Genomic DNA, 27013 nt, shown 5'->3' with positions numbered 1-27013 from the left:
TGTGCAGCACATTTTATGGAGGACTGTTTCCTGATCCTGGTAGAGTAGACTACAATGCCGGCTGTTCTGACTCACAGACTGTAAGTATGTTTTAATTTAAAGGATTTGCAACTGATGATTCAAACACGAGTTTTGAGCAGTGTAGAGTAGCGCTTGTTTGTCATTTCTCCGATCACAAATGCAGACATTGTTTTATGTTTACACAGTGCGATGCAACGCAATGCATAAAATGACAGTATAAGTCATTATAATCTGTAATTATGCCCCCACTGGATACAACAAATGCCTCGTTTGTAATGGGTTTTATTGGTTTTGTTTTGTCTCGTCGTGCGGGACGCGGCATCACAGTATGGTAAGGGGAGTAACATTTCCGTCACACGCTTGAGGTATTCGGCCAATCACAACGCACTGGATAGCTGGCCAATCACAGCACACCTCGCTTTTCAGAACGATGTACTTTGTAAAAATGTGTTTCAGAAAGGCGGGGCATAGTGGAGAAACAATAATGTACAGTATGTGGAAAATAGTGTGTTTTTTTTTTACTTTAAACTGCATAAACACATTTCATTGCACCAAATAATGTTCTTTTTAGCAACATCATATGACCCCTTTAATTTCAAACATGTATACTGTTATTTGGTCATATGGACTACATCAAAGTAGATTACTTTAATGTGGATTTTTTTTTTTTTTACATTTTTGGAGCCTGATGTATAGCATTTAGTATAAATTTAACAAAAGAAAAAAAAAGCTGTGATGCATTGGAAACTGTGTGTGTGCGCGAGCGCATGATCAGGAATCCTTCCTAAGGCATCATTACCCATCACATAAAGCAGTTCATGCATGACCACACAACACACACTGCACATGTACACACACAGGCCAGTGTGTACTCTGTACCTCCCAAAGGCCCAGGGCTTTAGTGCAGATCCACTCACTGTGTACCTTATGTGTGTTTGACTATGAATTCATGTTAATTAGATTCACTGTCTGTTTGAACAGAATAAATCCCTCTTAACTGTGATCACACATCTGAGGTGGGTTTTACGCACTGGTATTTTTAGAAGTGTTTCTTCAGGTTGGTTTGGCACACAGGTGAACTGGCACAAAAACAAACGCTAAGATCTCATAATAGCTTCCTGCAGCTTTCCACATCTATAGGGATGGCCAGACCCCCTTCTGTTGCTTATAACACATTAGCTCACAAACATGCACTCATCACCACAAATTCAACATTCCATTTAATGCTTGCACAGTTTACAACCAATACAGTAATATTTTTGTATGTTTATAAACTGAAATCTTAGTACTGTAGGGTTTTAAACTTTCAAAGGGTTTTAAACTTTGAATATTTTTAGTGAAGCAAAATGGCATGATGCGTACTTATATATTTTGTTAGTTTAATTGTTTTTAATAGTCAACCTTTCTTTCTTTCTTTCTTTCTTTCATTAGTCTTTAGCCAATTTTACCAGTTTTACTCATTTAGGTTGATTTGCCAAATGGTTGTGAACATGATAGGAGAACATCATTATCATACTGCTAATCAGCCATTCACAGTCAGTCTCATGTAACCTGTATCTAAGAATTGCGTTTTTACATTCACGCCACATTTTAGGACATTAAAAGAGATGCTGGGTTTTCTGAAACTGTATATGCAGCTGTTGTACCACTTGGACAGTGTTACTTTAGAAAAATTTGTGGTTTACATCTCATATTTCATGTTACTTGCATACAATATATTCTCATTCTATTATTATTTTTTGGGTGGCATTGCTTCCCTTGCCTCCTCATACACGCCCCTGCCACACACTGATCATTGTTGTGGATCCATTTTTACTGCATATGTTCACCCACTGAGAGTCTAACTTAGAATTCTTCACCTGCAGTGTGATTTCTACCAGCCCAAAACACCTCTGTTTTCCTTCTGGAGAACACACACACAAACACATGTACACACACACACACACACACACACACACACACAGACAGACAGACAGACAGACAGACAGACACAGACAGGCATAATGCCATCCTGCACTCTGTCTGGGTTTGGCAGTTTGCTGTGCGGGCTTGTAAACATCTCTCTCTCATCTCTTAGAGTTGTGGTAATTTGTCGGCTAGCACATCTGCTGTTGTGATACGAGTTGATCTTAATATACATTCTCGACTTGGCATAGATGCCGGTTGACAAGAAGAGTATTGCATATGTTGTGTTTTTGACTGTGTGTTATTTCTGTGATAGAAAAGTTGAATTTTCAGCAGCCATTTCTCCAGTCTTCAGTGTTACATGATCCTTTAGAAATAATTTTAATATTTTCTTTAACCTTTATTTAACCAGGAAATAAAACTCACTGAGATTAAAATATATTTTGCAGGAGTGTCCTGGCCAAGATAGACGGCCCAAATTTACAAATACATATAACAAACAGTAACATACAATAAACAATAAAATACTACGCAAAAAATCTCGCTAAAGATACAGCCATTAGAAACATTTGCAGATCACCTAGTTTTTCTCCAATATGTTAATTTGGTGCTCAAGAATTTTTTTTTATTATCAGTAATTGTGCTGCTTAATATTTGTGTGGAAACTGATAACATTTTTCAGGATCCTTTGATGAAAAGAGTTCAAATATCAGCATTTATTAAAAATGGAAACCTTTTGTAATATTATAAATGTCTTCACTGTCATTTTTGATCAATTTTATACATACTTGCTAAATAAAAGTATTAATTTCTTTCACTTACCCAAACTTTTAAACCGTAGTGTATGTTCAACCTGAACTTTTGCTACAGTATATGAAGTTAACAAATAGACTTCCTGTCTAGGTGTGAAAATGCATGCATCGCTTTCATCACAATTCTGCTGATATTTATGTAAACTAAGGAAGCTTTTCGTATACACATTACAATGTCGCTAATTACAGCTCTCTGGTTTTCAAAGAAAGCAAAGCCAGTGACACTGCTTTCATGCTTCTCGCTAAATTAAAAAAAAGTCTAACAAATCAGGCCTTCCTAATAAATTCAAGTGGCACCTATTATGCCATGTAGTTAATTTACCACGACATTGTCATTAGTTAAGTTAATCTCACAGAAACACGAAAAAGTCAGGGTCATATTTCACTGTAAAATAAAAAATAAAAATAAAAAGTTTTGTGTACAGAAAATGAAGCATAGTACTTAAAGCTTCAGGCAGACAAGGTTGTGAAATAGTGTGTGACTCAGACCAGAGTAGAGAAAGGGAGCAAGGGAAAAAGAGAATTGAGATCTAAACGGTGGCTGCATCCCAGTTGTGTGTGTGTGTGTTTAGGGAGAACGTGTGTGCGTGTGTGTTCATGCATTAGGCGGACTCTTGCTTATCCAGGAGTGAAGAGTCTTGTGCTTTCTCTGTCTACGTCAGTGCTTGTAGCACGAGTGCAGCACTCCTGCTGTGAGAGGAATGTCTCCTATAGTGAGGAATCCCGACTGTTTTAATCCAATGCTCTGCCACTGTAAGGTTGCGTGCCATGACAACACCTTGTCGCTGATGTTCGGATGTAAGGTAGGCATTCATCATCAGTGCTGTTTTACAGGAAAGAAGCCATTTAAGTTTTTAAGATTATGCATTTACACTTTTGCAAGCTCTAGGAATGCTGTTGTTTTGCCGGGTCAGGAAGTATGTCAGTGGTGTGACACTCAACATTTACTACTTATGTGGATTATTGGGCTGCAGTTGATCTATGATCTATTGAAATGTGTTGCACTGCATGGAGGATTTGTTTTAAGTGATTTATGGCATTTACAACCCTCACTTTGAAAACAACTTAAGTTTTTTTTTTTTTTAAACAGTAAAACATTTTCAAACCCCTGTAAGGTCACTTGGATCAAGATGCTAATCCCATGGCTAATGTTGTTTTCAGCTGACGTGCTGCACTTGTTTGTTTGTTTACTATCATGTACGGTTCTTTATTCAGAACCAATTAGTCCTGACGGCAGAGGCAGTCTGCTGCACAGCATGCTAATAAGATGATTCAGCTATGTAAGTAAAATGAATTGCAGCTGCAGAGGGAATTCTGGCACTTGTGCTTGGCTATATGATGTCACTCAGTTGTAGGGCTGCACGATTAATCGAATGCGATTGTCATGCGCATTTTGTTAGTAAAGCCAGTTCTGTAATCAGCAGGAAATCATCATCACGTGTTTTCAGATGGAGCAGAATTTACTACACATAGCCGTAGTTCACTGACAAGTTATGCAAAACAAATTGCAGACTATTTTATTGCACGATTATGAAATCGAAGAAATAGTTTGCGATAATGACAGCTGTTTGCAGCTTCTCAGTGACCTACGGCTCTGTGAAGTAAATGCTGCTCCATCTGAAAGCATGTGAAAATACCACATTTAATAACATATTTTTACTCCAAACTCACTTCATAACGTCAGTCGAGTGTTTGAAATAAATCCTTCTGTGAGATGATGTGGCTTCTTACACAGAATAAGGCACACAACATATTTCATAGTATTTAAGCAGTGATAAAGGCATTGTATTATAAATATACTTTATTTTAATGAAAATTGTAAAAAGAAGAACTCCGATAAACCGTATATTGCCGTAGTCGTGTGTTTATTAGTCACGTTGAATCAATGAAAGCAGTTGAATCTTCTTTTTTTTGTTTATTCAGCTGCAGCGATAAAACCCATTTTCTGGGTTTCTTCTGCGAGGCGTATTTGGAGTTTCAGCGCGAGATCGCCCTCTGGCCTTTGGATGGAGATTTACTGCTGATCACAGAACCGTGCTTCACTGAAAGATACGCATGACAATCGCAGCTTCTGTCGAATCGCGATCTCAATTCCATTTCGATTTATTGTGCTGCCCTACTCAGTTGGGTTTATTTATAACTCATGGAAACATACAGATTAGTGTATTTAATTTGATGTGAAGTGTTTTAAAGTAGTAAATCACTTAGAATGGACCGAGTAGCTTAATTTTGGATGTGTATACACTGCATATAAATGCAAATCTATATTATAACCAGGGCTCTGAACCGGTTCAAGGAACGAAAACGAAAACTGGAAACGAATGACATTTTAACAGTAAGAGAAACAGAAACAAAATCTAATTTTATAGTTCCGAACAGAATCGAAAATTTGAAATGGCCATTAACCGGTTAATAACGTTATTTTATCATTCCATTTAATATTTGAAATTTGCTGTAAACCAATCATGAATTCAAGTAGTACGGCCTGCAAATGTGACGCTGACGCATCGAGCGAGTGAAATGCCCGCCTGCCCTCAGCTGTTAACTCATCATAGGTAAGTCGCAATGGCAATGCATTAGAGATTATCTGAGGATAGTGTAAGATGGATTCAACAGATCACACGCACCTGCTATGGTAGCATATAGGTAGCGAAATTCAATTTAAAATGCAATATGCAAAGTGGCAATGCAATATTCAAAATGGCAATGTATTTCTGTATTTAAATTTACATTTTCCATTACCCATACGTGTAAAATTTGTTGCAAAAAGAAAATGAAAATTAAATTATGTAATTTACATTTGCCATTTCCAACAGTAGTAGCAAAATTCAGTGCAGCTTTGAAAATGCATTCCGAGCTGACCACGCCCACCCTCCGTCAATCATTGCTTCATGGCGGAAACGTGTTACGTTTGGATCGTTCGAAACATGGCGGCTCGAGATCTGATAAGAGCGTCGAATTCACTGGCAGATGAAGTGGAGCGTGAACAGAGAAATATATGAAGCGTACTCCATGCTAAACTCAAACATTCGAACGACTGACCGACCGATCGAATGTCAAACCGAACGTCTTGAGCTTTGTGCGTCTTGCACTGCGGGTGACCCACGTGACGTCAGCGACTTAAAATGAGCTGTTTTTAAACATTTAAGGAGCCAAACTGCTGTGTAAGGACTATAAATGGACATTACAAGCATTACAATTCATCTCTTCAACATGTTCCTGGATACTTCATCTGCCAGTGAATTCAACGATCTTATCAGATCTCGAGCCACCATGTTTCGAACGATCCAAACATAACACGATTCCGCCAATCCCCGCCTTGAAGCAATGATTGACGGAGGGTGGGCGTGGTCAGCTCGGAATGCATTTTCAAAGCCTGTTAGTCTAAATGCATTTAGGACAAATAGCATTTAAATGATCATTTTACTACCGTTTCTGCATGCTTGAACATGTTACACATCAAATCAATTTGTGTTATGCATTTTCATTTCGCAACTTATAAAGCGTTCAAATGTGCATGCAATTTACATATTAAGACTACTGTTGGAAATGGCAAATGTAAATTATATAATTTAATTTTAATTTTCCTTTTGCAACAAATTTTACACGTGTGGGTAATGGAAAATGTAAATTTAAATTTTTTTTTCTCATTTTGTCTCTCATAGTTGAGGTATACCTATGATGAAAATTACAGGCCTCTCTCATCTTTTTAAGTGGGAGAACTTGCACAATTGGTGGCTGACTAAATACTTTTTTGCCCCACTGTACATTGCCATTTTGAATATTGCGTTTGAATTTTGCTACCTATATGCTTCCATAACCTGCAGCACTTCTGTGAACGGAGAAAACAGAATAAAACTATAGGCTTACATAAAAAGGAATATATAGGCATATACACAAAATATATTTAACTTAAATCATTGACAGATTAACAAAATGAAAGACAAAAATGTGTGTGTTATGATTCATTGTGATGCGTTCCCGGAAAGGAAAATGAGACGGCAGAAAGTAGTTTTCTTTATTTTGCAAAAGCTTGACAGTTTTGAATGATGTCTTGATTCTATCTGTTTAACCACCAGCGTTGGTATGAGTCTGACCATCGCGTCGGCTCCTCACGTGCACACAGACACAACATATGAATGCGACATTGCAGCCTGTTCATTATCAAAATAAAATACAGCTAAAAAAAAACAAATAAAAAGTTACTCTGTCTCCGTTGTTCAGCGAGCACTGCCTTCTGCAGGAACAGAAACGTTAAAATATCGATTCTGCTTGGAGTGAACCGATGGAATTTTGTTTTTTTTTCGTTTTCAAGCCCTGATTATAACTCAAATCATAGTTGAAAAAAATACTTAATAGTTAAAAACTGCTCAAATAAACAGGTTAGATGATAAACTTTATAGCTGTGAGAAGTTCAAATGCACCGCCCCTTCCAAAACTTTTCACGATTTACAGTCTTTAACTATTATAATATGTAAGTATTTATAATAATAAAAAAATATTTTTATTTAATTTAATGTAATTATTATTATTATTATTACAGTTATATAGCCATTAAGTCTATATATAATAATATTTGATATTATAGTTGTTGTTGTTGTTTTTATTGATTTGTTTATTGTTATTCATGATGCCACAAATTTTATCTACATACTGTAATATTCATTATTTCAGCAATAATATTGGCTGTATTATTTATTTTTTTATTTTTTAATGTAAAAGATGTAAAAAGGGTTTTGACAGTTTTATGATTTGATTTTGTTCTTGTGGCACAGTGGATACATAAATCAGAATGTACAGTAAGTTTGAAATCCCCTGATCTACGTTCTGCCTGAATGACAGAGTAAGAAGGAGAGAGAGAAATGGAAAGGGGGGAGGGTAGGGATTAGTTTTTGCAGTGTAAGCTGTGGCATGTCTTTGCTGCTTTAATTAACCCAGATTTATGCTGTTTAAATCTTTACAGTAAATGTAAGAGCATTATTATTTAATATTTGACCAGAGGTGTTAGTGTAAGGGTTCAGCTGAAATCTGAGGTCCCCCTCAGCTTTCTGAGTCATTCTGAGTTCTGCAGATACCGTCATGAAATTTACATTTCTGTTGTCTCCTTATGACATACTTATTTCCCACAATCAACCAGCTGTTCCCGTTTCTGAACACATTTGGATTGGCTCACAACCAAATCCCCCAAATATGATTCAAAGGAGCAGTGTCATAGTTTGTGTCATATGGTTGTTTATGAATCTGATATTCAGACTTCCACTGAGTGATTTGAAATTTTAAGTAATGTTGGTTGATTACAGATATGTGTATGCAGTAACTCATAATGGTGTTTCAAACCTGACTTTTTGCTTCTTTGGAACACAGTGTAATTCTGCAATTATAAAGAAGGATCACACTGTTCGCTTCTATACAGTGAAACTGATTGGGGACCAGAGGTTGCAAAACTCCATAAAAGTAATACCCAAGTCTTCTGAAGATGTACCACATATTTTTTTCTAAGGAACAGACTAAAAGGAGTTGATATTCACAGCAAATCTTGCTTTAAAAATCCTACTTGACTAGTTCTACCATTCACTTTCTATGGTAAACAGTCACTTTCATCTTATGGAAGAGAGCAGCTCAGACACTCTGCTATAAATACTTTTATAGCAGAGTTTTATTTATGTATTTATTTATTTTAGTTTTATAAAGTGATTAATATGTGTCAGTTAAAACACAGTATTTTACTTTGGCTTAAAATCTAGTTTTGCATTTTCTCAGTAGCTGAGGAGGTAGAAGTGGGAGGATCTTGCCAGCTGTTGTTAACCCTTCCTCATTCTGCAGGCTGAATGAACCCCGTGAGCTGACAATGACGAGCTCTGGGTTTATTAGGCCGCAGAAAAGGGGTCAGTGCACACAATCGTGAGGAGATTCCACACATTCCAGCACAGAGCCTTCAGCGATGCCACCTCATATTCCCATCTTCTCTCATCTCAAAGAGACCGAGAGAGAGGGAAGTGAGGAAGGAGCCTTCAGCACAGGAGCACGTGAACAAGCTAGATCCACATAGTGTGTTGGAAAAACCCACAGCATGTTCACAAATACATTAATGCACCTCCTTACACAAACACATTTGTCCTCATACAAATATATTAGCATATTTTGAAAATTTCCAAGCTCATATGCTGTAGACCTTGCTAGCAGCTGTTTATCACATTATCATGCTGCATATATCCAATTAAAAGTGATATATTGTGATATATCAGATGTTGTAGTATTATATTTGACACTTGTGTGTGGTGTGAGACAGCTTACCATCACATTAATCAAATATACTGCACATCACTATAGCATTTAGCATGCAAGCCTGATGCATTTTTATTAGTCCAGTGTACAGGCTTGACTTTGACCATTTTATCTGTTTGTTTTAGACTTGATTTGTTTTATTTGACAACTTTTACATGATGTGCTAAAGTAAACAGTGTGAAACCATGCATATGGCGTTATTTTAATGATAAATGTCGAGAGCGCATTATTGTAGCACGAAAGCACATTAATATAATGCGAGAGCGGATTTCTTTTGCTCTCGCACAAAACCGGACGCGCGCGCTTAGATGAGAGAGAGTGGGAGAGAGAGAGTGCGCGCACTTAAAACTTGTCTCTCCTCTCACTCAAACTGTGTCCTGTGCACTCTCAAATCTCTGTGCTCGTGCAGTATAGATATGAATTCTTTTCGCACCTGAATTAAACGTTGTCAAAAGTTATCATTATGCACTTTTTTTAAAAAGTAGTCTCAAAACAGATTTGTGCAGGGCCTTTCCTTGATTTTTTATTGTTGTATTTTTGTTTTAACATAAACTGGTTATTGTAGCTACTTTGTTTTCCTATATCTATTTTATTTTTGTATTTTGATATTTTCTGCGAAAACACATATGCATCTCTTTGTAAAGTAGGCTACTTTGTATACACTGTTTTAAAAGGTGCTATATAAATAAAGCTTAAACCAATCAGACCTCCAGTCAAACTGTAGAATTTAATGAAAATAAGTTTATCATACAAGAAGTGGCAGCTGTTTAGTGATTCTTTAGTGATTGTCAAACACGACTGGTGCACTTGGTGCAAGGTTCACTTTTTCATTTTGCATTTTGGGTTTCTTCTCACGATATTCTTAGAACCATATTACATAGCCTCAAGGACCTTTGCAAAAATTAAAAAATATACAGACTTTTATGTGCACACGAGAAACCATTACACTTAGCATATAGGACAAGGCATACTGAGCCACCTATTGTGCCATCAGCCCATTTCGTGGTGTGTTTTTTTTGGCTGCCACAGAATATGCGTTAAAGAGAACTAAGGCCTTGAAATATGACATACTGGCTTAAGTCACATTTTGAACACTTTTTAAAAAAAAAAAAAGGACCCTTTTTTATGGACCCTTGAACTTGATAAATAGGACAATGCACACAGCCATATTATGCCATCAGCCCATTTCGTGTCATAGTTTTTCTGCCACCGTAGAGGCTAAATTGGACATTAGGCCTTGATATTAGAGGTACTACAATAAGGAAATCCAAATATTGAGCTAGTAGATCTCTATTAATTCATGTGCATCCATGCTCTTGCTTTATTTATAGCAAGATAGCAATGATGCACAAAGGAAATGGGTTATATAAAACTGGAAATTGTGCAAGCATGCAAAAAAATTCCCATGCACATGTGAATAGTTTCCCGAGGGCAAAAAAAGTTTCTTGTGTGCATGCAAAAACCTGTTTTTTTTATTATTTTTTATTTATTATCACTTCAAGTATATCAATTAAAAAAAACTGAAAAAATAAAAATATTTATAGATGACTGTAATATATACCAAACATAAAGCTAAAAATGGTTCTGTATGAACCATTTATGTTAAATATGGGCCAAAAATCTAGAGCCCGACCGATATCATTTTTTTGGGGCCGATACCGATATTAGGGAGTAAAAAAAGACCGATATCGGTATATCGGCCGATATTCTTTGTGAGGCTATATAATAGTACAGTATAGTCAAAAGTTTGAACACACTTCCCATTCGTGTGTTCAAACTTTTGACTGGTACTGTATATGGAATACAGTATATACATAAACAGAATATATATACATAAACACATTTTTTGCAATGATAACTCAAATGTGGTGATCAAACACTTGTGTCACTATGTGACAAATATAGGCCTATGTAATGGAAGCAGGGCATTTAACAATTTAACAATAAACTTTATTATTCAAAATTAGTCTGACATCAGTGCTTTTAACGATAATCTTCTCTTATTATAAATAACTTAAAAAACACAAATAGAACAAAATATACTGTATATAACTTGAATTAAAGGGTTAGTTCACCCAAAAATAAAACATTAGCCCATGAATTACTCACCCTCATGTCATCCTAGGTGTATATGACTTTCTTCTTTCAGAAGAATCCAGTCGGGAGTTATATTAAAAATTGTCTTTGATCTTCCAAGCTGTTTAATGCCAGTCAGTGGGTGTTGCAGTTCATCAGTCCAAAAGAAGTTAAATAAAGCGCATCCATCCATAATAAAAAGAGCCTCACACGGCTGTGGGGGGTGAACAAAGGCGTCCTGTAGCGAATCGATGCATTTTTGTAAGAAAAATAACCATATTTAAAACGTAATAATCAATTTAATCTAGCTTGCGCTCACTGTTGTAAACTGAAGCAGTTCCGGACGGATGACGTATGATGTCGGCGTTGTGCATGCGCTGCTCAGAAGTGACGAACGTGGAAGCATAGCGGAGAGATCAAAACAAAACAATGGTCACTAATTAGAAGTACAAAACAAGGATTTGTAAAGAAGAATGTCAGAGGATTTCGATATAAACCAAGAGGAGACTGGTTTTCCTTTGCTAAAGTAAGGAAACTTTGCTTCCTTTGCTCCTGTAAACAAACGTTGGTTTTCACGAGGCTCACTGGCGCATCTTACATCATCCTCCCGGAGCTGCTTCCGTGTACAACTGTTGGCGCAAGCTTTAAAGTGATTATTACGTTTTGAATATGGATATTTTTCTTACAAAAATGCATCGATTCGCTACAGGAGGCCTTTGTTCACTCCCCGAAGCTGTGTGAGACACTTTTTATTGTGGACGTCTGCGATTTATTTCACGTCTTTTCAGATTGGATTCATCTGAAAGAAGGAAGTCATATACGCTTAGGATGGCTTGAGGGTGAGTAAATAATGGGCTAATTTTAATTTTTGGGTGAACTATCCCTTTAAGAAAATAAACAAGGTAACTGTGTAGGGCAAGCAAGCTATACTGCCAATCCAACAGAGGCAGGTTTATGCAGGAAGCACAGCTTTTCTAAATGTAAACATCCAAAATGAATAAATAATAATAATGAATAATATTTTATTACAAATTCTGTGTTAAACAAGGTAACTGTGTAGGGCAAGCAAGCTATACTGCCAATCCAACAGAGGCAGGTTTATGCAGGAAGCACAGCTTTTCTAAATGTAAACATCCAAAATGAATAAATAATAATAATGAATAATATTTTATTACAAATTCTGTGTTGTGTATTTTCTGGTAATCAAATGAACATGCAGAAAATGAGGATTCGTATTTAAAATAGTTTTTGCAGGTTAATATTCAAAGACACTAGTCTATATCACGATTTGATTTAAGTGTACTGACGTGTTTTTTATTTATTCATCAAAAATGAGACAAATTCCATGAAATTCCACGTTATACAGTAAATTCCGTTTTTATGAATGGATTCCGCGACTTCGTCTGCGTTTTCCATATCGCAGAAATCACAGGGCCCTACTAATGTAGCAAACAAATATGATAAGCTCATTGTGAGAGTAAAAGACGGGGACATTGTTTATTTACTTTATAGCATTGAGTCTCACCAACTAGGTTACAACGCAGCGTTAAATCACCATTCAACAGACTCAAGCCACCACCGCACTGCCGTCTATTGGACTGCAGAAAGATACTAACTTTTCAATCTGCTACGTTACTGACTGTACTGACAAACTGTGCTGACACCGTGTCTGCGCTGCAACAGGACGCGACAAAGCGACCGTTGAAAATAATTTGAACTTTGTGTCAGCATGTCATAAATAGAACGAGGCATCAGTTTACTGCATCCAGTGTAGATAGCATCACTAATGGGTTCTATTGTATTTTGTTGCGCCACGCCGCTCGCGTCCGGTGGGGACACCCAGTTAAGAAATGTGATGTGACAGATGTGATAAGCATGAGTTCTGGGCCGCGGCGAGACCGGTATAAACACCAGCATTGACTGAGTGGCTGGAATCAGCTCCGGTGGCCGTGGAGACGTAATGTGCCGCAGATGTGTGCCGTGATGCGCATATCAGCTGTAGTCTCTAACGCCACTGAATCTGCTGTTAAAAATGAACCATCCATTCATCATATCATCATGCAAAACTAAGAATTAGAATCATTGTAATGTGATGATCAAATATAGGTGTGTTTGGTGGTGGGCGGATAATTTATTTGAAGTAGCGGACTCGAGTGAAGTTTGAGCTCATCCGCACATCTCTACACTACACTGACCTGAGTCGCCAGTAGCAAACAATGGAGCGCACTCTGCTGGACAAACTTACACCATTTAGAAGCATTTCATCTGCGTTATATGTTCTGTAAAAAAAATGTTCATATCGGCGGCATATTAACCGATACGATATATCTGTGACAGGCTCATATGGGCCGATAATATCGGCAAAACGATATATCGGTCGGGCTCTACAAAAAGGAGAGGTTTGGAAATTTGAGTCTGGAAAAGTATGGAATTTTGAAATGGAAAATGTCTAGGAACCCTGTTAACTGCAGAAAATACAAGACTATTATTTTTAGAAACTATATGAAGTTGCTTTTGTAGGTTTCAGGTGATTTAAAGTATTAAGGGGCTCTGATTAGTGTGAGTTCTACTGTGCATGTTTATACATTTGATTTGCAGATCAGTAGCCTCAGCAAAATAGTGACCTGTGACCAGTGACCTGACTGTTATATGTTAGTAGAGTACAGGGGCGTAAATTTCGTCTAACAGTTGGAGGGGACAATAAACATACAATTTCTCAAGAGCAATTTTTGAAGGGGACACAAATAATACAGCTAAAATTGTACTTGTAAGGATATGTATACACAGAAGAAAGCCTTACTACTATTAGTGTAGCAGGGAGACAGCGCCAAATTAGACAACTTAAAGCTGTTGTGTTCGCGCCGCGACAGCGCTCGTGTCTATTGTAGACATTATTACTATCCGTCAGAGTGTTGCCAAGTCCGCAGTTTTCCCATGGAATTGGGCTACTTTATTACTGTTGCCGCGGGTTGAAACGACCCCAATAACGTGTATTTTAGCCACCGGAACGCGATTTGTACCAAGGGACCCCATCAAAACGTGATTCGTTTGGGCCAGTTTTGAGTAGGAATTGGGCAGATTTTGTTATGAAAACCTGGCAACCCTTTCTGTCAAGCAGGTAACTGGTTATTATTGCTAACATAGCAGACTCGTCGGAAAATACATTGGCATCATCTGTATTAAAGAGAAAATAATTACTTCAGCCAATGTTTAAGTGAATAAAATAGCCTTGACAGCCTTACTTACTGGAGATCCACAACTATTGACTTTGTTCTCTCTCACTGGACTGGGTGTGTGTAGGTGATGTAAAAGAGGAATGCAGACATTTGGACCAAAGCACTGTGAGGAAAGGGAGGGGGAGACTCAAAATGTTTAAACTTGAAACGCATTTTTAAAATACCGCAATACCGGTGTCGTTTTAAATAATGTTCGTAACGCGTTTGGGCGGGTTTCTTTTCACTGTTGCACTGTGGCAAGGACACAGCTGTATGTGTTAATTATGGCGCTTTTCCACTGCGGGGTACGACTCTGCTCGGCACGGCTCAGTACGATACGGCACGGCTCGGCTCGGCTCAGTTTGCGTTTCCACTGCAGTTCAGTACCGCTTTAGAGTGGGCGGGATTATTCACATGTCGTTATAGTTGCGCCGCCTCTACTGCCGGGCGACTCCTATAAAACTTTTTCATTCCGCGTCGCCCCATCAAGCTCTCACTGGATCCGCTTCTCTGCTATCAACGAGAGGAACGTCTGTACTTCCTCAACAGACCACAAAACAGCCACTGTTTTTGGTTGTTAAAAAAGGTGCGCTCGTTCAAAACAGTTGCATTCAATCCTTCGCTGGCTGTGCTGATTTAAATCTAGCGGTTCTGTTGTGTTTGTGTCACAAGTTCAATGACGCAGGTAATGAGTTTACACGTCACGTTTTGGTAACGGTACGGTTCACTTGGAACCTCAACCGAGGTGGTACTAAAAAAGTACCAGGTACCAGGTACTGTACCCAGTGGAACCCCCCCCCCCCCAAAAGTGAACCGTACCATGCCGTACCATGCAGTGGAAAAGCACCATAAGCGTGAAAGTTCCGAAACTGAAGCTGTAGTACTAGTAGAACGTGATGACACACAAGAACTCATCCACAATATCCACTGACCGCCACACATATCCACCACCCGCTGCCATCAGCTCCCGCGTCTCACACACACACAAGCGTGACTTCAGTGCTAGATTTAGCAACTTTCAGACGCTTTTAGCGGCTTTTCCCCATAGAATATATATACTGACAAACCTAGCAATTTTTTGGGATAAACCGTAGCTATGATTCAGTTGGAAGATGTCGTCAGTGCTGCCCCGCGAGCGCGAGGTCTGACTCTCCCGGCGCAGTGTCGTCTCTCTCTGTGTCAGATTAGCTGTGGCTGGCAAATATTTTCTCGTTTTTTCTTTTAAAAGCAGTTTGCCGGCAAAGTTTATAATCTTCAAACGACATGTTGAATATCCTCAGAGGTCTGGAGTCAGGGAACAGACCTTCCGAGTGAAAAGCCTGTCCAAGTCGCAGTCAATTAATAAAGCTCAGAACACCAGACATTAAAGATCCTGCTGAAAAGACCCTGTTATACTAACACGACTAGCTGTTGGTTTTGTTGACCAGCACAACACAATATATGCTTGTCTTTTCCACAAATCCAAAGGTTGAAAATTCCTCTGTTTCTGAGAGGTCGCAGACAGCCTAAATATAGCGTGGCTGGTGTTTCTAGATTTAATCTGTGAGTGTGCATTTTATACTGAAGATATTTCCCTACCATTCACTGCTATGGAGTATGAGAGCTGCTATTAGCCTAGGCTGGATAATTGCAGGTAATAACAGTGTAGAAAGAACAAGTCAGGGGCAACAAGACATGCTTATGGCATTTGAGAGAAGGAGACAATAGCAGCTTTTACAGAAAGGTTAGACGGTTGCGTGACCTGCTACTGTGTGGGAACCCTGGGGACGACCTTTTCTCACCCACCTGTCATTACTTTACATTAACTTCATTAATCTCTGCCTTCGCATACAAATACAGCAGTTCAGCACACTGCTTGTGTGCAGCATGTAGTACATTGGCAGTGAAAATAGTGAGTGTCCTGAAACTGAGTAGCGACTGATCCAAAACCTCGTAAGCTGCCTTGAAAGTGCATAGGTGCACTTATATATGCATATACCTATAGTGCATATATATATATATACATGTATATGTATATGTACTTATATAGTGCATATAAAAGTGCATAGGCTATAACAACATTAGCATATTGCTAAGCTAATCATTTAATGCTCCTCATGGACATCAAAATGAAGGTTTTTGTGTCTTAGTTCTTGCATCGGATACATGATGTTCATAGTGAGTTTCGTAGTGGTTAATGTTTTGTGGTATGTGTGTTTGTATTCTTAGCACAACTTTCATTCTGTTATTCTGATCTCTCTGTGACTTCTTCCCTCAGATGAACCATCTCACATATGTCAGCTATTAGACTGCCAGCTGACAGTCCGCATGGCAGTCTGCAGCTCAGAAACCCAGATTCATAGCATTGGATAACTTATGACCCAAGAATGCCCCACACCTTTGATCTATCTCTCAGAGAACCTTCATCAATCATTGTGCAGCATTTGAAGACTTTTTAGAAATATAAAAGCCCTTCTAAAAGGAAGTGTCAAAGTGTTAAAGGCTTCTTTCAAAACTATTAAAAACCTTACCACCCCAAACTTTTGAAGGACAACGTATATCAAAAAATGTTGAATAAAAACCATTGTCTGTGGCTATTATCAGTTACGATACTACCTTAGAAGGCTGTGAGGTGTCTCACTAGGCTTTGGAACAGTGATGAAGTTCTCTCTTGAGTTTTAGATAGAAGATTCTAAAACGCTTCTATGTTGGAACATTCCAGCTGTTTCTCTGAGGATTAGGATAATGAGAAATACTGTAACTCAGGGTAGTGTGTTAGAAAGCACATCCACCTCAGTGCATAATGCTAGTCAGTAAGGTGTAGGATAATTACTCTGTGCTGTGCATGGTGTCATATCATCAGAGAGAATTAAAGCCCTCATGTTCTCTGCAGGTGGGCTCATGCAGCCTAAGCTCCTGAAATATGATTGTGCACACATTCTTTTTTTATAACACTCAGTATAGAGGATTTTAAATCCATAGTGTGATGGTTTGTCCACTGACAAGGTGATATTTGAGCTTTTTGATTGCAGAAGTGGTAATTATGGCTCCCAACTGCCTCCATGTTTGTAATATTCATTACATTTGTGCATTTGGTAGATGCTATTATTCAAAGTGAGTTGTGTTGCATTCAAGATTTTATCAGACATTTTATCAGTTGCATGCCTTCGCTGGGAATTGACAACTGGCAATGCTGCTTATCTGACAACTGGGACCATCTACTTAATTATTATTTTTTATTTTTTTGCTTGGAGTTACACTTTGTGTGATAGCAATTGTCTTTTTTTCCACCAGGAGGAGATTTTATGTTCTTTTTTCATTTATTTTTTAAAGATTTTTTTCCAAGATCTTACAGATTTGATCATAGTTTTATCCATTTTTACAAATCAAAAATAGGACATTTGAGTCTGAAAAGTGTCTCATTTGCTATCTAACAGCAGGCTTACAGAGCCTGATGCTTCCAAATTAAGGCAAGATCGTTGGCTTTCAAACAGTAAATGAGTAGTAAATTGCAGTTTGTTCAATCTCTGTGTATTTTTATGTGTGCGTGTGTGTCTGTGTGTGTATATGGACCGTCAGGTTGTACTTTTTTCTTGGTCGAGGCTTCTTCCCTTGTGTTTGTTTTGGTTAATTTTTGTGAGGCTGGTGTATATAGCCTACACTACTTTTCAAAAGTTTTTTTATTTTATTTTATTTGGCAAGGTTGCATTAAATTGATCAAAAGTGAAAGTAAATGCATTCATAATATAACAAAATATTTCTATTTCAATTATCTTTTCAACTTTCTGTTTTGCACAAAAATTAAGCGTTTTCAAAATTGATGATGATAAACTTTTCTTGAGCACCAAATCAGGATATTACAATGAATTTTGAAGGATCGTGTGAAGACTGCTGAAAATTCAGCTTTGCCATCATATTCAAAAATTATATTTTAAAATATATTAAAATAAAAATTCCAATGTTAAATTGTAATATTTCACAATGTTACTGATTTTACTGTATGTTTGATCAAATAAATGCAGCTTTGGTGAGCATAAGAAAGTTAAAAAAAAAACTACCAAACCCCAACTTTTGAACTATAGTGTATGTACGATTATTTAAATGATTCCGCTACACTGACTGTGATTGGTTGTTCACAGTTGGGCTCCTGTGTGGTGATGGTTTGTCCACTGACAAGGTGATATTTGAGCTTTTTGATTGCAGAAGTGGTAATTATGGCTCCCAACTGCCTCCATGTTCGTAATATTCATTACATTTGTGCATTTGGTAGATGCTATTATTCAAAGTGAGTTGTGTTGCATTCAAGATTTTATCAGACATTTTATCAGTTGCATGCCTTCGCTGGGAATTGACAACTGGCAATGCTGCTTGTCTGACAACTGGGACCATCTACTTAATTATTATTTTTTATTTTTTTGCTTGGAGTTACACTTTGTGTGATAGCAATTGTCTTTTTTTCCACCAGGAGGAGATTTTATGTTCTTTTTTCATTTATTTTTTAAAGATTTTTTTCCAAGATCTTACAGATTTGATCATAGTTTTATCCATTTTTACAAATCAAAAATAGGACATTTGAGTCTGAAAAGTGTCTCATTTGCTATCTAACAGCAGGCTTACAGAGCCTGATGCTTCCAAATTAAGGCAAGATCGTTGGCTTTCAAACAGTAAATGAGTAGTAAATTGCAGTTTGTTCAATCTCTGTGTATTTTTATGTGTGCGTGTGTGTCTGTGTGTGTATATGGACCGTCAGGTTGTACTTTTTTCTTGGTCGAGGCTTCTTCCCTTGTGTTTGTTTTGGTTAATTTTTGTGAGGCTGGTGTATATAGCCTACACTACTTTTCAAAAGTTTTTTTATTTTATTTTATTTGGCAAGGTTGCATTAAATTGATCAAAAGTGAAAGTAAATGCATTCATAATATAACAAAATATTTCTATTTCAATTATCTTTTCAACTTTCTGTTTTGCACAAAAATTAAGCGTTTTCAAAATTGATGATGATAAACTTTTCTTGAGCACCAAATCAGGATATTACAATGAATTTTGAAGGATCGTGTGAAGACTGCTGAAAATTCAGCTTTGCCATCATATTCAAAAATTATATTTTAAAATATATTAAAATAAAAATTCCAATGTTAAATTGTAATATTTCACAATGTTACTGATTTTACTGTATGTTTGATCAAATAAATGCAGCTTTGGTGAGCATAAGAAAGTTAAAAAAAAAACTACCAAACCCCAACTTTTGAACTATAGTGTATGTACGATTATTTAAATGATTCCGCTACACTGACTGTGATTGGTTGTTCACAGTTGGGCTCCTGTGTGTGTGTGTGTGTGTGTGTGTGTGTGTGTGTATGTGTGTTTACAGAACAGGCCTCCGGCAGTACAGGGCTCCCAGCACCAAAGCCACTCTCCAGCATGTATGAACCCAGCCCTGATGAGCTCCCCCTGGGTGAGACGGAAAAACAGGGGCCGTGCCATAACAAATTCTCTCTGTTTGTCCAGAACGGATGCGCTGCACTGTGTTGCATCTTCATTTTACACATTTTCACTGTTGTTTTCAGAAACATCAAATGCTTAGATGAAACAGATGACCATCCTGCTTTGAACGCATGCAGAGCAAACTATGTAGAACAGGGCTGTCCAAACTCAGTCCTTGAGGGCCGGTGTCTGGGCTGCAGAGTTTAGCTCCAACTTGCCTCAACACACCTGACTGGAAGTTTCTATGCCTAGTAAGAGCTTGGTTAGCTGGTTCAGGTGTGTTTAATTAGGGTTGGAGCTAAACTCTGCAGGACACCGGCCCTCCAGGACCGAGTTTGGACAGCCCTGAATTAGAACTTCTCTCTCTTGACTGGAGCATGTCAGCAGCAGTGCTTTGCTTTAATTGCGTGTGCATGCGGTTGCTCACAGAAAATATGAAACTTCACCATGCATCATGATTTCAGTCATTCTCAATTCTCCAAATAATGAATTGGCTTGTTCGTCTCGCAGGGCACAGAACTCATTGGCTGAAAGCCATTTACGTTGTTGCATTTTGCTCTGCAGTGGATTGTGAATTTCTTTCTGCCCTTTCTCATTTAGTTTTTTCTGCTTTCCTTTCTATCCCCATCTCTTCTTCTTTCTTTTCACATATATAGTATCGGTATCAGGATGATGATTCCCCTCCTCCAGAACATGGCTTCCTGCGGCTCACCAATGACGTTCGAGCGCCGGAGCTGGTGCACGTATCGGAGAAGAACCTCTCAGAAATCGAGAATGTGCATGGCTACGTTTCCCACGCTCACATTTCACCACTCAAGGTAAGTCACCCTTTCTCGAACCATCCAGTATGTAACACGATGGCCCTCTTCACATTGCTGTCTTTCACCTCCTCTCTTTTTTCATTTGTATGGCTGTTTGTTGGTCTGGTTGCCTCTTTGAGTGTCCGGTTTTCCATGTCATGTTTTCATACCTCATTTATATAAAAAATCTAAAGAAATCGTTTTTTTTGTTTTTTAAATGTATTTATTGGAAAGCGTTTGACCTGTAAGGCAGGCATTTGTTGGAACAGTTGTAGGTTATGAGTTAGTCTTCATTATAGCTCTAGTGCTGTGCTAAGCTGTGCTGTTGTGATATGACTTCTCAACACTAGATGGTGCTCAATTGTTAGTTTAAAAGCAGGGGATTGTGGCTGCATTATAGACCTCTTTGACTGTGGCAGTAGGTAGGTTATTTTGTACTGTGTTTGTCAGACACAGTAAAATCATCAGAAATAATTATTTAACAAATATTTAGGTAATGAATCTCTGTTTCAGACATTCCACCTTTTAAATCCTAGTACAATTACAGATGTATTTGTATTTATTTTATTTTAATATTCATTTATTGAATTTGAAAGAGGAATTTGGGGTCAGCAAGATTTATAAGACACAGTATAAGATTTATAATAAAAACAGTAATATTGTGAAATATTATTGCAATTCAAAATAACCATTTTATTTTTTTTAGTATATTTTAAAATGCAATTTAATCCTGTGGTGCAAAGCTGAATATTCAACAGCTGTTACTCCAGTCTTCAGTATCACATCCTTCAGAAATCATTCTAATATTATGATTTTCAAGAAACATTTATTTTTTACTATCAATGTTGAGAACAGTTGTGCGTCTTAATTTTGCGAAAGCCTTGAGACATTTTTTTTCAGGATTCTTTGATGAATAATTTATTTGAAATCAGATTTTTTTATATGTATATATAACAATGTAGAAGTCTTTGCTGTCACTTTTGATCAGTTTAATCGATTGAAATAAACGCTTACTGACCCCAAACATTTTTAACAATAGTATATTGTTTTTAGTAAAATACAATTAATAAATGTATTTATTTATTAATAAAATGTTGTTAAATTAAATTACAATTAATTAATTAAAATTAAATAACTTAATGAAATTAAATAAAATACTGCAATGAGAAATGATTATCAATTCAGTAAAAACTTGGCAATGTTATATAAACAGATTATCAAATAGTTTGAACTATATTTTATATATATATATTTTTTTTTTTTATATATATATATATATATATATATATATGTTTTTTTTTGTGTTTTTTTTGCCGCTTTGTGTATTTTTAAGTGTACTGCATTCATGAAAAAAGCCAGATACAAACCAAAATATTTATTTATTTCATAATTGAAAGCTTTTGTTGCTGTTTTTCTGTAATCAGATATGGCCCGGCTGGAGTCACACTCTCTGCCATAGAGACATTAACAGACTGTGCCTCATCTGATTGTCTGCAGATGATTCAAAAGCTCTGTGCTTTTATTTGATCTGAGGGAGAGTATGATTTTATTCCAGAGTGTATAGACCTGTCTGAAGCATTAGTCTCATCAGAATTCTGCACTGTCATCTCTTGTGCAGACAGTGTTTTAAGACCTCAATCTTTTTATTTTGCCTACAGCCGCTTCTCCACCAGTCACATAACAGCCTCTATCCTACAGACGCAAACTCTCGTCGACACTCAGGCGCAGGATGTTACTTGTCAGTAGGACAAAAAAAAACAACCCTGTACTGACCTACTCCTCTCACTTCCTGTTCCCCAAAGCAAGGTGAGGGATACAGGTTAAAACACTGTCACACACAAGACATGCTCTTACGTTCTATCTACGTTATTTTTAAGTGGTTGGTTTACACACACATGCATCAGGCAGACATCTTCAGTCACTATGCCGCATCTCACTGTTTTTTTTAGCATCTTATGCCATGAGCGTAGAATTTAGTTTTGGGTTAAATGCATTCAACTTTTCATTTTGAGATCCCTGCATTCTGTTCCATTCCTCTCCGTCTAGTTGTTTATGAAAGCAACAGCGCGCGCTGTGTGAACAGCCTCAGATTGCTTTTACCGTTCGTGTGCAGCAAGGGTCGGAAGGTCGTCTTAGGGGGTCAGAGCCAAAATAACCTTGAAATCAAAGCCTCATCCTGCCATCTTTTTTTTCCCTTCCCCTCCTTTCTTCCTCTCATGGTTCATGCACTATGTCTGCATTTTCATCTTCTCTCATCCTGTCTCCTCAGCCTCTCTCTTCCCTCCCTAAGTGCAGCTGACATGCTGGTGATGCTCTTTTGTATTTTCTCGCCTGCAGCCTGCGCTGGTTACCCGGTTTGATCTAACATACCCAGGGGTGACCGCAGCAAACTACCTGGCAAGTTTGTGATATTTATTTTAAATGTCTATTTTTTCCCGTTGTTATCTTGTTGTTGTTGTTGTGGTGGTGATTTTTGTTGTTGTGGTTCATCCGTACTCAGGAACATTACGTCTGTGCCAATGTTCCGACACTGTGTGACATCCGCATGAAATTCTTCAGAGGGTCTGAATAACAGACCCCTGGGTCTTCAACCAGAACCTCCCTTTGAAGAAACCCATTTGTGCAGTGAAATCACATTTATTTTCTCCAAATATGGTTGACACAAGTGAAATCAATTTATGTGATGTTCATCTTTTTTTTACCCGTGATGTTTGCTTTGGGGTTAATATGTTGTTCAGTGTGATTGCTGCTGATATTTGATGACTTTTATTGCATATGAGGTACATTGACCATTGAGAGAAATCTATGTTGGTTTCTGTTAGTGTGTGTGTGTGTGTGTGTGTGTGTGTGCGTGTGTGAATGAGCATATTTGAAAAATCTACCTTCTTGCATTAGCAGTCAGTGATTGTACACAGTCCGTATGGCAGGTACAGTTTGTGTCACACTTCTGGTATCACTCTGCCTTATCAGGCCTTCCAGAAACTTAAATGCACACACAGAAAACTTACACTTCAACCATCCTCATGGCCTCTTCAGTCTGTCAGTTGTGCTAATGCTACAGCCTCAGTAGACCGTCACCATGACAGCCTGTCCTCTTCAAGTTTCTGCACTCACGCCAGGGATGCTCCGCTGAAAATTAGCTAACAGCTTCAACTTGTAGATCTGTCACACCTCAGGATTGAATGCGGTACAAGTTAATCCTGAGATAAACAAAAATGCAAGCATCAACTGCTGTTGAGGAACTAAAGTATGCACACTGTATTTCTGTTGGAAGTCTGTGGTCCTACAGAAATATATGTGTATTCTGTATAAGTTGTGGTCACAATAATCTATAGATATGCAAAATGATAATATTCTTTTTTAATAATTTTAATTGTTTTTAATATTATTTTAAATGTTTTCTTTAATATTAAATTATTTATTTAATATTATAGTATTAAATGATTTTAAATATTTTTATATTAAATATGAAATATCATTATATAATATATCATGATACTATTAATATGAAATATTATTTGGAAAAAAAACTATCTTTTAATTTAACATTCTTTTCAATAATTGTATGCATTCATGTGCTTAATTTTATATATATATATATACATACATACATACACACACCTTTAGCCTCAGATGTCACACATTCAAGCAGATTTTGCATGAAAAAATTACGAGAGCTTTCAAAAAATAAAAAAAAACACTAAGCTTTAAACTGATTGGCTGGATTTATTAGTAGCAAGTAAACAAGATATGTTGACCAGATGACTCATTCCTGTCTAAGTGAGCAGTTTTTGTCCAGAATAAGTTGAGGAAAAGACTTTGTATAGATGGTCAAAGGTCTGTCTACATGAGACTATTAGAAGCTTTCAGTCTTGATGCACTCTATTCAACAGCCAAACTTGTTGATTAAATCACTATCGACTTTCTCTGCATGCATATTCTAGCCTTGCCGTCCCCTCGTGTCTCGGAGAAAGTGAGTGTGAGACTATTATGCCGAGAGGTGAGCTAGAAATGTAGCACCATTATTCTCACTGAATCACTGCAGGGCTAAACATTGTGAATCAGCTTGTACACCCGTCGCCTGTTTTCAGCCCAGGTCCTCCTACTGAAAAGCTGCTTTAACACAAACACTAATTGAACGGCTGCATAAGAAGGTTTTCTCAGAAGCTTGACAGTCGGATAGCATGATATCGATCCTCGGGTCGCATTATTGAATAACATAACAACCAGAAAGGACACGCACCTTCTAGCTGAGATATTAGCCATCCGCCAGTCGAGCAAACATCTGTGGTTTTAATGAGCGGAGCTCGGCAGGGGTGAGGCATGATATTTATTAGCAGAATCAGTGTGATTGGAGAGCTCTTTTCTTCCTGAGAGAGCGCATCTCGGAAAAGAAGTGAGAGACAGCAAAGGCTCAGGGTTAATGGTGATTGTTTGGTTATCTCTCCTCCCTGGTGAAATGATTACTTCAGAGTCAGGGCTCTGTATGTGCCCAGGTCGGAGTAAAGGACCAGGCTTGATTGTCTGGGAGATGAGCCTTGGGTGGAATTAGAGATCAGACAATTACCTCGAAAAGAAAGAAAAGAGGAGGGGAGGAGTAAGGCGAGGGGAATAACTAAAAAAAAAATGGAAAGGAGAGTTGTGCAGAGGCCTAAATATTAATTAATCACAAATTTGTTACTGTTAAAGCCATATCAAAATAATTTAGCACAGCTGCTAACAGGAAGAAATATGTTGAAGTCTTTTTAGCAGTGTTTCCTTGTCACAATTTCTACAGGCCATACTTTTTTCCTAGATTTTTTTTTTTTCATTAAACATTCTCACATAAAGTGTGACTTAGTGTGGTCGCATTAGCATATTCATTTTAGTTTAAGTTTTAGTACTTTTGTCATTTTTATTATTTCTCTTTTTTAATATTTCTGTTTAGCTTTTTTATTTTAGTTTGAAGTCATTTTAGTGCTTCAGCATAAACATTTATTTGAGTTAATTCATTTCAGGCAACATTTCAGATTTTTTCATCTTATAGTTTCATCTTATAAGCACTGAAGAAAGCATGGGCTGAAACATCTGCTCTTTGGTCTGTTTTTAAGACACTTTGCACCAGGGCCAGAGTGGGACTCATCTTCAGCCCTGTAGTTTCATGCCTTAGACCGACCCACTTAGTTTTTTTTTCTGGCTTTTTCAGTGCCGCCTTTGCGCTTTCTATTATACATTTTTTCTATCTATAATTTTTTGTTCAGATATCTCCAACAATGACTTTTTTTTTTTTTTTAGCAAGGTTCCGCTGTCAGGTGAGTCAAAAGATAATTACGTCATCATTGCCAATCAACATAAGAAATGGAAAATAAGGGACAATTGTAATCCTTTATCTTATTCTTTAAGAAAATAGTGTTTATTATTGTAGAAAATAAGTGTTTATTCTTGTAGAAAATAAGGGACAGAATAAGGGACGTTCCAAATATTTGTACTGTACCATAATGTAGGTCTAAGTCTGCCTGCAGTTAAAAAGTTCTCAGAAATAATCACAATTGTTTTGATTAACCTATTTATGTACAATTAATTATGTCATACAAAAAATGTCATCGGCCTGAGTAAATTGTACCATTGTAGAATTTTGGCTTCACACGTGTAATTGAGGAGGTGAAAATACTGTGAAATTACAAATGGCATGAAATTTGAAAATCTAACAACTGAAGGTCTGTGAAACGTCAGTCAATCAAGCATTTTTTTTTTTTAAACAATGGCACTTAAAGATTTGATCTAAAATATTATTGCAACTATAGCCATTGAATGATTGAAAATGCATATTTTTCAATTGAAGAAAACTTAAGAGAGTGTGGGCCGCTTCTGGTGCTTGGATTTTTACTTCAATAATGAGGTCCAAGTTTAAGAATAGCCTACGCAAGAAGTATTTATTTATTTATTTTTTTTAATGTATTTTTTGTAATGCATTTTTCCCCTCTATTTAACAGCATTAACTTACAGTGAAAGACGTCTTCCCTCAGGTAGATTAAATGTTTTCCTGCCGTGCTGGATGTTGGGCTCATGATCAATAAGTTGTTTGCATTCGCCCAAACTGATTTTGTAAAATAAAAAAGCGGACGGTGAAGGGTGCAGTTAGCGACAGTCCCGCTCGCTGTGAAGCGGGAGCAGCCGGCAGAGGATTCTGCTTGGTCTTAAAGCCTCCCTCAAACGTCTGTTCACAAATAAAACAACAATTTGCACAAAAAGAATGATTAGTTATCACAGTCTATTTTAGTTATCAATTGAGAATTTGTTACTGATATGATCTGGTGAAAATAATAATATGGCCTGCGAGAAAATAAATAAAAAGAGTGGGGCTGCTATGAGTGCAGGCAGCCTAGGAACAGCATAGTTCAACCCAGTGGCATGACAACACCGGCCCTCACGGCCAAAAGCTAGACCGGCCCACCGGGAA

The 27013-nt window shown here is 37.4% G+C and overlaps 1 protein-coding gene across 1 annotated transcript in view; it reads left to right on the top strand.

The window, feature by feature from the left end:
- Positions 1 to 27013, top strand: part of LOC107562112 (disks large homolog 2-like) — a gene marked incomplete at its 3' end in the record, with an annotated part of 109099 nt that overhangs the window by 11557 nt on the left and 70529 nt on the right. The window contains exons 2-4 of the mRNA XM_016246679.1: positions 19662 to 19745; positions 20431 to 20592; positions 22912 to 22971. Coding sequence (XP_016102165.1) covers positions 19662 to 19745; positions 20431 to 20592; positions 22912 to 22971 — 306 coding nt within the window. The remainder of the gene's footprint in view (positions 1 to 19661; positions 19746 to 20430; positions 20593 to 22911; positions 22972 to 27013) is intronic.

The sequence above is a fragment of the Sinocyclocheilus grahami genome, unplaced genomic scaffold (genome assembly GCF_001515645.1).
Source record: "Sinocyclocheilus grahami isolate Dianchi unplaced genomic scaffold, SAMN03320097.WGS_v1.1 scaffold808.1, whole genome shotgun sequence".
NCBI lineage: Eukaryota > Metazoa > Chordata > Actinopteri > Cypriniformes > Cyprinidae > Sinocyclocheilus > Sinocyclocheilus grahami.
The sequence above is the reverse complement of the archived record's forward strand: the minus strand, read 5'-3'. Positions and strand labels throughout refer to the sequence as shown.